This window comes from Pyrus communis, chromosome 11 (genome assembly GCF_041283825.1).
Source record: "Pyrus communis isolate YQ-2024b chromosome 11, ASM4128382v1, whole genome shotgun sequence".
In the NCBI taxonomy this organism is placed as follows: domain Eukaryota; kingdom Viridiplantae; phylum Streptophyta; class Magnoliopsida; order Rosales; family Rosaceae; genus Pyrus; species Pyrus communis.
Genome location: NC_142575.1, coordinates 32,373,346 through 32,386,237, shown reverse-complemented (window position 1 = coordinate 32,386,237; position 12,892 = coordinate 32,373,346). Strand labels below are relative to the sequence as shown.

At 37.7% G+C, this 12,892-nt stretch overlaps 2 protein-coding genes and 1 pseudogene across 3 annotated transcripts; 1 reads left to right on the top strand and 2 right to left on the bottom strand.

Annotated features, from left to right (window-relative positions):
- Positions 1-647: 647 nt before the first annotated feature.
- LOC148693295 (gamma-tubulin complex component 4-like) lies at positions 648-3,059 on the bottom strand (annotated as a pseudogene). Its single transcript, XR_015953765.1, has 8 exons — positions 2,793-3,059; positions 2,502-2,582; positions 2,344-2,427; positions 2,068-2,154; positions 1,905-1,960; positions 1,586-1,762; positions 885-1,396; positions 648-775 (listed from the first exon to the last, which is right to left on the bottom strand). The product of XR_015953765.1 is annotated as a gamma-tubulin complex component 4-like (transcript).
- A 1,024-nt stretch (positions 3,060-4,083) lies between these two features.
- LOC137742272 (U3 small nucleolar RNA-associated protein 14) lies at positions 4,084-9,090 on the bottom strand. The gene is made up of 11 exons (XM_068482096.2): positions 8,589-9,090; positions 8,191-8,323; positions 7,539-8,008; positions 6,943-7,164; positions 6,477-6,809; positions 5,963-6,334; positions 5,793-5,873; positions 5,626-5,709; positions 5,155-5,538; positions 4,834-4,965; positions 4,084-4,619 (listed from the first exon to the last, which is right to left on the bottom strand). The coding sequence occupies exons 1-11, from the start codon at positions 8,907-8,909 to the stop codon at positions 4,440-4,442; spliced, it is 2,712 nt and encodes a 903-aa protein (XP_068338197.2). The 5' UTR covers positions 8,910-9,090; the 3' UTR covers positions 4,084-4,439.
- Positions 9,091-9,753: 663 nt separating this feature from the next.
- Positions 9,754-11,606, top strand: LOC137741991 (large ribosomal subunit protein eL13z). The gene is made up of 5 exons (XM_068481710.2): positions 9,754-9,885; positions 10,047-10,162; positions 10,255-10,388; positions 10,946-11,104; positions 11,198-11,606. The coding sequence occupies exons 2-5, from the start codon at positions 10,054-10,056 to the stop codon at positions 11,417-11,419; spliced, it is 624 nt and encodes a 207-aa protein (XP_068337811.2). The 5' UTR covers positions 9,754-9,885; positions 10,047-10,053; the 3' UTR covers positions 11,420-11,606.
- The last annotated feature ends 1,286 nt before the right edge of the window (positions 11,607-12,892 follow it).

The window sequence follows — 12,892 nt, the reverse complement described above, 5'->3', positions numbered from 1 at the left end:
ATTGACACAAAGAAACCAACCCTCGGACCTTACCAGAATCGTTAACTGACGTTCATGGGTCTCTCACTCACAAGTCAACGAGCATGGTCGGACCTCAGAAAGCTGCCGCGTGAAAATCTCTCTTGAACTTAAGAGGAAAAGATGAATCTTCCAGTGCACACATGGCGTACTGCAGAAACTAGCAGGAGGCACCTTTGAAGCAGTTGAGTAGAAAAGATGCTATTGTTGGTTCAAAACAGAAAGTGTAGGCTGTGGTCTGACAACATTCAGCACGCCTCTCGCTGTTGCCTGTTAGAAATAGGAATAATGAATGGTTAGGAAACTGTGGTGCAAAAATTGAAGAATCTGTGATGAGCGTTGCTATATGGGATTGATTGCCTCAAAGAAGGAGTTAAAGTTGAGACGCATAAGAAACCGCCTTAGAAATGGGGCTCGCTGGCTCCCAACAAGCCTACTACTGTGCAATATCGTGTATAGGGAGTTTGATTTCTTGTTAAATTCCTGAACAATGTAAAAGAAAACAGTTTGAATATGAAGTCAACAAGTAATAATCACAAACCCATGTCCTTAACACACAACGAAGTCTAGTGAAAGCATAACTTGTAACCCAACTATCAAATTATGCAGGGATTAGTCAATTCCCAGGATAGTTGCACTGCTTTCTTGGTTCTCGATGTTCCAGCAGAACTGAAGGCAAAGTTTCATTATGCTGTCCAGGATCCTCGATAAAGAGCCAATGTCCAAGAAAGATTGTGAAATTAAAGCTGATAAATACCTGTAGGAAGGTTCAGAATTCAATGAGCATTGCACTGTAATATAAATCATGGACATAGTATGACTTGGGAAATCAAACAGAGAAAGAAAAAATCATTTATTTGACTTACTCCTGATGGACCGCCACAAGTCCAGTAAAGTCATGAGAATCTTGGATATGAGCTTGCAAAACATTCCATTGGGATTCTATCACATCCACCAGAAATAGACAATACTTTATGTTATGCACCGATTCTGTTCTGTACTGCTTGGTTTTCTCCATCAGTTACATGTATGATAAGAATAATAAGAGTGAAGAAAGTACAGAGCGCTTTTTCTTCTGCATAGTTTATGCACAACGAAACTCTGACAATTATGAGTATCCAAAAGTGAAAGTTAAATGAAATAAACCATAACCTGTATATAAAATTGAAGATTTCTAATCAAGAAAGCCGTATGCTCTCTAATACGCCACATTGGTCTAGATCTCTGCCTTCGCTACTGAAATACTGAGCACTTTTCATAATCATTCTGATGCTTGACAAAATCTGTGTGATCTTGTTGCATCACAGAGACCCACGATTTCTCCAGTTCCATTTGTGTACGATTGAGCCGCAGTAGATACTGGAAGACCCTGCAGTACCTGGTGCACATTTTCTGTTAGCATGCATGTGCATATAAGAAGTTCAATAGTTCAGATAATAATCAAATATTTCAGCGAATAGAAAAACCATTACAAAATTTTAAGGACTGTTTCCCAACTTTATTGAAACTAAAGGAAATATGAAAGAAATAATGGCATCCGTATGTAGCAGTAGCAGTAGAGTCTTACTTAGAGAGCACCTCTGGAGTAAAGAACAACTGTAAGGGCCAATCAACAGAGTATTCAAGAGCAATTCCATCCCAACAGTCAAGAGATATTTCTGAGGAAGCACTTGGGCCAGATTTCCCATCTGCCTTTTGTAAATCTCCTTTGGAGGATTTTACTGTCATTCCAAATGAAGGCATCCTAGCAGATACAGACAGATAACTGAATAAACACTTTTTATGAAACCTCATAGTCAAATGACCGGTAACAAAATGGCTATATGGTCGAAATTTATACAATTTAGACACTAGGAAGTTAGGAACAATCAAATACAGACTCTAACCTTAAGGATACTCTTGAGAAATACTTGTCTTACTCACCTATAGTCTTAATTGCAGCCTGCTTTGGAAGTATTGCAAAATAAGTTGATGCCAACCACTAGAATTCATTTGAAAAATGAGCCATGTCAACGCAATTAATACCTCACAATTTCAAAATAATCTTACCAGCTCAAATGGGACCATAAGGTCAGCCTCTGCAGTTGACTAGCGAGGAGGTAGGCGCATCAACTGGCGACTCTCTTCAAGAAAGCACTACCATAATAAATCATGTCTAATTAGGAAACACTATAGGTGTTCATAAGAACTAAGAGAAATAGCAATTTCCAGTTTCATTTATACGTTCAGGGAAGGAATACACCATCACCCCTGCCAAAACAAAATTTGGACTGTCTGTACCTAAAACATAGAAGTCAGCAGTCTTTAGATATATTCCATCTTTACCTGAAAGAAATCTCCTTTTTCTAAAAGAAAATAGTCTTTTAGTGCCTTCAGATGACCATTTAAGTCAGCGTGTACAACCACAAGCTGCAGAAATTGAAGGAACACATTAAATTTTTTGTTATAGAACATGGCGGGACCAAATTGTTCACATTCAGCACCTGCCAAAGATGACTGGCAGCAACAGCCCTAATTGAATCGACAGCACATTGAAAAGATCTTTTGTGAAACTCAGATGATTCCTGCACATAATGAACAAATAAATTTACCCATAATTGAAGTTTGTAGTAAGAGATATCGCTTACATAAGGACACAAATATAAAGATTGTCAAGATACATCTTATACACCATCTTTCACGTAAGCGGTGACATGATAGAGTTAGCAAGAATACAAAGTGATAATAGTGTTAAAAGAAAACCTTTAGTTCCAGAAGCATAGTTTCAATCTTACCAGCCTCATACTGTGGAAGCAATTCTTCTCCAATCAATTCTTTATCCGCAAAAGGGTCTTTGAGGAAAGGAGATTTTCCTGAAAATACTTGAACTTTCTGAGAGCCCCTAGGGACCTGTTGAGGATATGCAATGTCCTGGAGCCGAAAGGCATGACTCGGATTGCGAAGCACCCTGATAGCCTTTCCAGAAAATAAAATTGATTCTGCAGCACGCATATGGATATACTCGGGCAGCATATCCTACAAAAAGAAAAGGTAAGACAATGCAACGTGTAAGTATCAAAGTTCCAAACTTCGTTTCTTTTTGAGGCAGTACTAACAAAAATTGAAGTCCTTGCTAACGTGTAAGTATCAGATCGCCGGTGTAGCCGAGCAGCATTGTTGCTTCTTCTTCCTCTGTGAATTCGAATTGAGAGATTGGTTGGACTCGAACGCTGGGCGGCGGGAAGATGGAGACGCGTAAAACGGCGCCGTTCGGCTCGGTAGTTTGGCGGGCTTTTGGGAAACTGGCCGTATTTTACTTGAAGGAAAACACCGGGGTGGGCTTTTGGACTTTCAAGATTTTAAGCGGTTTTTTTTAGGTATTTTAACGAAAAACTACCGGTATTGTTCACTTGAACAAAAAATTACATTTTTACACTAAAATGTCAATCTTGATACTATTCACTTTACCTTTTATTTTTTCTTTATTGTTAAAACTCAAAATTTTCAAACTTTTTTTATTAATTTTTTTTTAATTCAGAATTTAACTATACTTCTTTTATATTTATATTTACACAAGTAATATTTTCAACGATTTAAATTTGACGACAGAAACACACTTCTCTAACCAACCGTTTACTTGAAATTTGAATTCAAGCAAAATGAATTAATAAAAGGCGTACACAAGAAGTTAAAAATATGTTAAGAGTTAAATGATTGTTATATGACAAAAGATAAGTGAAGTGGTGAATTCATTATTTCCTCTTGCAGTAACACTTGAGCCGGTAGGGCACCCTGTTCCAACATGGTTAGCAAGCTACGATGACAAATGGCTCGTTTGAAAGTGTTCTTAAAATGACTGAAAATTCTTTTGATAAAAACTTTTTTTTAAACTAATCATTTGTAAAAACACAAGTGCATCTAAAAAAGTACTTGAAGTGCTTCCTACTAGAGCTTTTGAAACTCAAAAAGAGTTCGCTTTCAATCAATTTAAAAACACTTTTAAACGCCCTAAAACATGTTTGAACTTAAACAAGAACAAGTCAGTTAAAATAAGAAGGAAAAGGACAATGGTAAAATGACATCCTCTTCAGTAAATTTAGTTCCAAGAACTTGTGAAAAATGAAAACACAAATACAATAACACAGCATGTATACTACAGCAGTAAAATTCAAATTAGGTTTTCCTAAAATGTTAAATAGCTTTAATATATAGCTGATACAGTTTCTACCAAACTACTGCATGCAACACAGGAGAAGAGAAAAGAATAAAAGATACAAAAATTATGGCAATTGAATTTCAACCAGCACGTACAGATTAAGTATCCCAGCTCGATCTGTCTTCTCCTCACTAGTTCATCTTCCAAAACGTAGAAAATTGAAGACGCTTACGCCATGGAAAGAATGGAACTGGAAAAAAATTACCCGAAAACAGTTTTGCATTAATCAACTCTTGAGCTTAGTCTTCACCTTTGTCACAATTTTGTCGCTACCGCTTTTACTCTTGTTACTCTTATTCTTCTTTTTCTGTTTCTTTCCACTCTGTTTGTGATCCTCTACTTTTCCTTGAGGATTCACCTCCTCAAACTCGACCGGTCTTATAATTACACCGGGTCTCTTCATCACCTGCACACAATTGCATTTAAGGTGAGGAATGAGAAGCGCCATAGCATCCAACATCCGGCTTAGGGAAACAAAAGACGGATCAAATGTGGTATTGAAGAATTCATCAATGGATGCAAACTCAAGCATATCCGTATGGCAAAGTAATAGATGTAAAAGAGTAATAATTCACTACAATAATAGTCAATCTCTGGTAGAATTGTAACAAGGCACTTACTTCAGGCCGATTAAGAGCTCCAACAGCACTTGCAGGGTTGAATTCAGGACCCAGGGGCATGCGAATGCTCTGTTCAAAAACTTCTTTGGATGTGAAAGGGTAAGGTAATGTTTTTGTAAAAAGTTTCTCCGCCTGTCAAATTCAAACACAAAGGACCAGTTAAGCACCAAATACAAGCAGAATCCCAGACACTTGACCATTAACAACTGCTCTGTCTACTAATTCCTATCATTCAATGTTTCCATGTGAATTCAAACATTAATTTGTATGGGATATCACCAATTTAATGAAAAGTGAATGCTACTAGGAAAAACGCATAACCTTTTTATCCAACTTTTCCGAGATAATAACACGTTTAAGATGTGCATCCTTCCTCTTTTTAAGGGTTTCTTCTCTCTTCTTCTTGGCATCTTCGTGTTCTTTTTGCATCCAAGAAGGTAAGCCTTTCTTTTTCTGTACATGAGTCCACTGACCCCAGCCAGGGAGTAAAGTCGGCTTTTCGGGTTCAGGGTTTTCCTCATTCAGAACTTCCTGTTTCTCCTTCTCAAATTCGTCCTCTACATCATCCGCTGCAAAGGCTTGACGAATTAGCTCAGCTTGAGAAGGAAGGCGGTATTCATCTTTTGGATCCGAAGTAAGAAATCCATCTACCATCTGCCCCTCGCTATTTGCATCACTATCCTCATCCAAATCCTCCACACGTTCCTGTAATGGAAACATGTTTAAAGAGTTAAGCAGCGCAATCAACCATAAATGTAGAAAATCCAAATTTTCTACGTAAAGAAATCATACTTGCAAATTTTGATTCCGCTCAACTGATTCCAGGGGACGAATAGACTTTCTACCATTTGCATCCACTCTATTGCCACTTTTTATCTGCACACATCACACAAATACCAGTAATTACCAAAAAGAGAGGGGGACAGGGGCATATTCATCAATGAAAGACAAAAACTAACCTTTTTCCACGAGCCTGAAGCAAAAATAGAAACCTCATGTGTTGTCTTCGGACCTGGGGCTTGAACAATATCACCGAAGTTCTGTAACACCACGAAATAGAAAATTTCATGCTCATGGATCAAAAGAGAGGTGTTCAAGAAGTACAGGAAAAATTAAGAAACCGCTTTACCTTGAAAAGAGAATCGTTGTGATTTTGAGAATCTTCATGAAGTAGCGCAGCACTAATGTTGACATCCTTGTACAAATCACTACTTCTGTCTTTCTCAACATCAACATTTTCTTCGGGCTCCAAGTCATCTTCACTATCACTATTAGCATAATAATTATCTGATCTCATTTTAGTGTCTGCTTTGGTCTTATTACTTGATTCTGGAGCCTTATTTTTAGATCCATTGAAGACCATTCTACCACTTGGAGGGCCCACTTTCAGATTATCTGCCCCACTTGAATCCTCCAATGGGTTTGACCATGATTCATACTCTTGAAGAGCAAGTTTAGCTTCTTCAGCAGCTGCCTCATTCTTTTTTTTCAATCCACGCACCTATGCCAAAACAAACCAGGAAGAAAATTTAACTTACAAATATAAAAGCAACTGACTAACAGCCCCTTTGTTCTGTGGTAGTTGTACATTGCTACTAGATCTTTTAATATTTCGAAACTAGCAAGAAAAACCAAAGCTTTACCATAAAAGGTAATGAAAGCACTCCTGAGTTAGGCACTTCAGCATCATCTATCAGCACATTACGTGTCTTCTCCTTTGCTTTTTCTAACAGCTTCGCTGCCCTAGCATGGTCTGAACCAGGTGAATATACATCTATATCATCCTCGTCACTACTGTCATCACTGCTGCTGCTACTACCGTCTTTCATAGAATTCATTTTTCTTGTCAGCTGAGCATGCAGGTGCTGCTGTTCAGCTATAGCAGCCCGAGTCCCTTCATCTTGGACATCTATACCACGCTCTTTGATGCGCTTTGTCCACTTGGAGCTACCTTTGTGCCTCAGAGTCATTCTTTCCTGGATCAAGTTGACAAGGGCCAAAAAGTTAACCATGTCTTGTTGCTTCTATAATCAAGAATGTTTCTTGAGGAAGTAATTCATTAAACAATACAAATAATCTACAACCTATACACGGGGAAAAAGCAATCACCTTTGCTCGTTCATACTCTTGCTTCATTGCAAGTTCTTTAGCAGCGTCTGGATCCATTTGACTTTGTGCAGATGTTGCTTTCAATCTATCTTTCTTCAACAAACGATGATAAGTTTTGGATTTGATCTTTTTTATGTGTTTTGACTTCATTTCATGACGAAAGAGAAGGCTGCGCATTTTGGCCATTCGATTATGGCGGTCTCTTTCATCTTCAGCGGATACCTGGGAAGCAAACAAGAACAAGAAAATGATAAAGTAGTTTATTTTCAATATAGACAGAAAAAGACCAAAAAGAATAAATAGGCACAGAAACATGAGAGATTATTGACAACCAAACAGAGGATACAAAAGGCTGAAAAAGTAAAGTAACAACGATCGTTGTAATAATCAAGGATGAACAAGGTGCAACTTCGTTACCGATCAAGTTAACATAAAGGTTTTATCAACTATCACAATCTCATTTCAATCATCTCAAAGAACTTTTAGTGTCACGTCGACATTTGCCAGATGAATTAGCAACAGATGACACTAAGTTTCCGAAAATTATCTTATAAGACAATAAATTCATTAAGTGTACTAGCCTGTGAGATACATACCTTATTTAATTCAAGAAGCCTTGAACCGTCTTTTAGGTGAGCATCTTTAACCTGGTCATCATACACTAATGACGCAATTTTCTTTTCAAATTCAGTTCTAGGTTTGAAATCAGATGTCGTTGAAGATCGTAAATCCATATCATCGTCAAAATATATGGTAGGCGCCTCCCTGTTCCTCTTAATGATTGGTTCCCACTTTCGTAGTTCTTCAGTTGATTTTTCATATGCTGCCATCCTCTCCAATTTCTCTTGATCTGCTTTTGGAAGTGGAGCTGGAGTAGGAACGGATTTCTTTTCAAGATGATGTATTCTCTTTCTCAGTTTGCTATAACCAGATTTTCCATGGAGAGGGTTCAGAAGGTCTTCAATGCTAACAGGCCCTTCACCATCCAAAGTATCACGTGTAGGGTTATACTCAGACTCGGGATATGCCTCTGATACAACAACATTGGTATTCCTCTTCTTCTTCCCTGACAAAGACATTATATTCACAGGCAGTCAAGTCATTAACAAATATCCTCAAGTCATGGACAGTTAACTCTGAACGCATAATCAGTGATTTTAAACAAATCCCATCTTCGAAATTGCATCAATTTAGTTCTAAAGATAAACACAAAGTAAATTTGGCTCTAAAGTATAAGCATTGTCTTACCTTCAAAAGCCGGGATTCGTGTGTTTCCTTGCCTTCCATCATCATCATCATCATCATCATCATCACCTTCACTCCCACCCTCTCCAGCCTCCCCCATGTCATTGTCATCATCCTCAGATGACACATTTTCATCCTACAATCAATACAGATAGTATCAATGACAGAAATTCAAGAAAACCGAGCTCAAATTCATGCTATTATACAACATAAGAACAAGCTCTGCAAAGTAAGATATATCCTCATCGTCGAAGAACACATTTCGTCCTACGATAAATATGGTTAGTATTGATAACAGAAATTCAAGAATAAATAGCACAAATTCATGCTACAATCACTACAAAGCAAAATATTACAAAAACATACACGAAAAGAGACATTGTAATCCGATAGTAGCGAACCTCAAATTCATCAGGAAGCTGATACTCGAGGTTCTCGACCGGGTCGAATCGGCGGTTCTTCCTTTTCTCCTCATCAGGCAGCTCCTCTTCGTACTCGTAAAAGTCCCGGCCATAAACCTCCGCCTCATCGGAATCAATATCTTCATCTTCGATAGGGTTTAAGCGTTCGACCTCCTTTCGGAGAACGTTGGGCAAACGAGGGCCTTTTCTCTCTCTTGCGTCGGCGCCTTTCTTCTGCTTCTTGCCACCGGGCTTGCCTCTCTTTCCCTTTGCCTTGTCTCCACCGCCGCCGTCTATGGATTTTCGCTTCGTCTGCGCCATGTCGTATGTGTGAAGAAGGGAAGGCGCGGTTTCGGGCGGCGAATTTGCAGCTTCTTTGCGTTAGTGACGGTAAGTCGGTGACCAGTGAGGGCCGCGCAAACCTATTACTCTGCCTCTGATTAAAATACAAATAAAAATAAAAAATGAAGAAGAAAATGAAAAATTGACCCAACCTAAAGAAAGTGAGCCTTTGCAGACTCAACTAGGCTCCTTTTTTAGGTTCACATCTGGGCCCATGCTCGGCCCATGTATTTTTCTTTTTCTAGTAAGAACCCAACAGTAGATCTGGCATTTTGGACCCGATCAGACATGCTAATATTAGTATTTGGATGGATGTTTAACGAGTCGGATCGCTAACGGGTGAACTCGTTAACAACCCATTAAATAACGGATCAATTTGGATCAACCCTTTAGTTAAGGATGTTTGAGTAATTTCAGTAAAGTCTTAACAACAAAAAATAAACTCTATGAAAAAAAAAAAAAAAAAATGTTAACGGGTGAAACAGGTGACTTATTAGATTAATGGGTTGGGTTCAGATGACCCGTTAGCTTAACGGGTCGAATTGAACCCGACCCAAATCCAATAAACCCAACCCGTTTAAAAGTCTACCCAATAGGTTCACATGTGTGTTGAAGCGTAGCGAGTGACGTAAGCATAAACAATTGTATCAACATACATTTTTAGCGAAACGTTGAATTCTTTTTAATCATATTAAGTAATCCATGTGATCTTGATTAATCGTCGTACATATGTTCATCCATAATAGTTTTTGGCAATCCAAAGTCACCATCTATTTGTATTGGGCCTTCATGGGCCTTAATCAATTGCTATTTTAAACTGTCGTGAGAATCGAAGCCTGGCCCATGACCCGAAAAGACTCGATGCCGTCTTTATAAAATCCAAAAACCCTAGCATGCCATCCCTTCTTACTGCCGCGGGAGAGCGAGAAAGAAGAACATCCGGCGATTTCATCAGGTTCTCCCTCTCATTTCTCTTTCCCTATCTATCTTTCTGTAGAAATCTCCAAACGAAGATCCAAGTGTTTTAATCTGCAAATGCTTAGATCTCTAGGGTTTATCGTTCCTGCAATCCTGTGTATTTTCCATAATTTTTGTTTTGTATCGATTGCGTTATAGGTGAGCCATGGTGAAGCACAACAACGTTATCCCGAGCTCTCACTTCAGGAAGCATTGGCAGAACTATGTCAAGACCTGGTTTAACCAGCCTGCCAGGAAGACCCGCAGAAGAACTGGTGAGTGACTATATTTCTTTCAAGTAGAGTTTGGTGAGATTTGTGAGGTGTAATTTGTAATATGACTCCCGAGTGTTGTGAAATGTCCACAGCTCGTCAGAAGAAGGCTGTGAAAATCTTCCCTCGGCCGACCACCGGCCCACTCCGTCCCATTGTTCATGGACAGACGTTGAAGTACAACATGAAAGTGAGGGCTGGCAGGGGATTTACTCTGGAAGAGTTGAAGGTCGGTTGGGTCGATTTACGACAATGTTATAACTTTTCGGAATTAGTGTTGTTTCTTATGGATTGCTGATATGGTGCTTATGGTGTTATGTTTTATTGGGAACTGCTTCGTTTTGTTTTCATGTATCTTCCCATTGTCGATTAAGAAAAACCGGAAGTTTGAACATATCTGGATTGTACTACATTAGGGAACATGATTTACACGCACCATTTTTATCGTTCTATGCACCCCTGCTCATTTCTGTCCATTGATTTTCTTTGGTTTATTCAATCCAACAGCTAGAAATTGATAGGCGTGTGTAGGAAGAGGAGAAGGTGTGTGGAGATCACTTTTCGTACATAAGTTTTTGAAGTTAAATACTTATTAGAATAAATACCGAGTGTTTTCACTTTTTAAACATTTCCAGTTTCGTTGGTTTATTCAAGAATGCATGCTATAAATATGGTGTGAAAATTGGTATCCGTAATTCAACATTGGTTTGTTTGGTGTTGCTAAAAGATTTCAAGACACTTTTTTACGATGATTTTAACAAGCTTTTTACCTTGATTGCTTACCAGTCTGCTGGCATTCCAAAGAAGCTCGCACCAACCATTGGAATTGCAGTTGACCATCGCAGGAAGAATCGTTCCCTTGAGGGACTTCAAGCTAATGTGCAGCGTCTGAAGACATACAAGGCCAAATTAGTGGTCTTCCCAAGACGCGCTAAGCAGTTCAAGGTGATGCTAAGTGTTTGATGAAGATTAGTTTCAAGAAAGTTGATTTTTCTGTGTGTGGTATCTTATCTGCATGTGTAAATTTTTTTGTTACAGGCGGGCGATTCTCCTGCAGAGGAGATTGCCAATGCCACCCAACTCCATGGCCCCTACCTTCCAATTGCACGTGAGAAGCCGACGGTTGAGCTTGTGAAGGTTACTGACGAGTTGAAGTCATTCAAGGCATATGACAAACTCCGTGTGGAGAGGATGAACAAACGCCATGTTGGTGCCAGGCTTAAGAAGGCAGCTGAGGCCGAAAAGGAAGAAAAGAAATAGAGAACTTTTACCCTTTTAACGAGCCATTTGAATCGTCTTCTGTTCTCGGAGGAATTTTGTTTTAGGTTATCTGTTTACCGAACTTCTTTCTTGGATACATTAATGTTAAGAGTTCGTAATGTCACTTAAGTTCGTGGAATTTAAAGAGTTTATGCTTTATATCTATCTTACTCGATTCATATTGTCATATTTGGCCTTGTGATTGCACTAGTTTCGGATTTTGATATCTTGAATGCATTAATAGAGATTTTTGTCCATGATCATTCATTTGTCTTTTCGTGAAAATTTTTTGTTAAATAAGGAGAAATGACAAAATATTTTCAATTTTTTTCAAATCATTTTAACTCATTGTTTATTAAATTGAGGATATTTTTGTTATTTTGATCTTTATTTAATAGAGATTTTTTTCGGAATGATCAAAATGATTAATGGTAGACAAACTCAAGCATCATTTCTATCGATTCAATCTTAGGCGTAAAAAGTAAGGAATTATACCAATCTCAAAGATTATTTTGGAGAAAAAAACCTATAATAATTGGTTGATAAACAAGTGTGTTGATGGTTGATAGGTTTTGTGTTCTAAATATAGTTTGGTATAAACATTTAGGCACATAAATTCATTATAATATAGTTCGCTACAAACATTTTGGCACACTTACTCATTATAATATTTTAGTACAATCATTTAGATACACTTACTCATTATGATATACTTAGGTACGGTCATTTACACTTATGTACATATTTTTCTTATGTGTCATTGATTTTTTTTATATTGTTTTCTCATTAAGGTTTATTTATAATTGGAAGAACTAAAATGTGCATATTAATAAATTCAAAATTTTAATGTGGAGGCATTAAATAAAAAATAGAATTTTTTTTTTTTTTTTAAATTTCAATCCTTTTCAAAGACTTCAAAAAACAAAAAAACTAGATTTTAATATTTAAATAAAATGAAGTTTAGATTAATGCCTGATACAAGATTCGAAATTGAGTTTTATCCCTTCTTTTATTTAAATACCAACATTTATATTCCATGTCATTTTTATTTTATTTGGCAATTTCATGAATTTTTTTTTAATTTTATAAGTTTACACTAATTCATTATAATATATTTCGCATAGATATTTGGTACGGTAACTCGTTAAAAATAAGCAAACAAACGAGCTCATTATAAATCTATTTTGATACAAACATTTAGCTACACACACAAGCAAGAACTAAGATACCCAATTTTCTAGGTTCGTCGAATCACAAATCGCATACTATAAACGAAAATCTCTTACAAAAACAACGAAGACAAAAATCAGGGACGCCAAAGCGTAGGATCGAATCACAGTCCACACTGATACGGGCACATCAATCCAGCACCTGTATGTCAAATAAGGCAGCTGTTTCCAGAGCATTATTTCCTTCCTGTGACTGCTGCTTAATCTCCTCAGCCAATCTCACCCTCCACCCAAATCCTTCCTT

Excerpts from the sequence above, each read along its gene's own strand:
- LOC137741991 (XM_068481710.2), top strand. The coding sequence starts at position 10,054 with ATGGTGAAGCACAACAACGTTATCCCGAGCTCTCACTTCAGGAAGCAT. Across the intron at positions 10,163-10,254 it reads GAAGACCCGCAGAAGAACTG|CTCGTCAGAAGAAGGCTGTG; the intron begins GTGAGTGACTAT and ends AAATGTCCACAG. Across the intron at positions 11,105-11,197 it reads GACGCGCTAAGCAGTTCAAG|GCGGGCGATTCTCCTGCAGA; the intron begins GTGATGCTAAGT and ends TTTTTGTTACAG.
- LOC137742272 (XM_068482096.2), bottom strand. The coding sequence starts at position 8,909 with ATGGCGCAGACGAAGCGAAAATCCATAGACGGCGGCGGTGGAGACAAG. Across the intron at positions 8,009-8,190 it reads ACGAATCCCGGCTTTTGAAG|GGAAGAAGAAGAGGAATACC; the intron begins GTAAGACAATGC and ends TGTCTTTGTCAG. Across the intron at positions 4,620-4,833 it reads GAGCTCTTAATCGGCCTGAA|GTGATGAAGAGACCCGGTGT; the intron begins GTAAGTGCCTTG and ends AATTGTGTGCAG.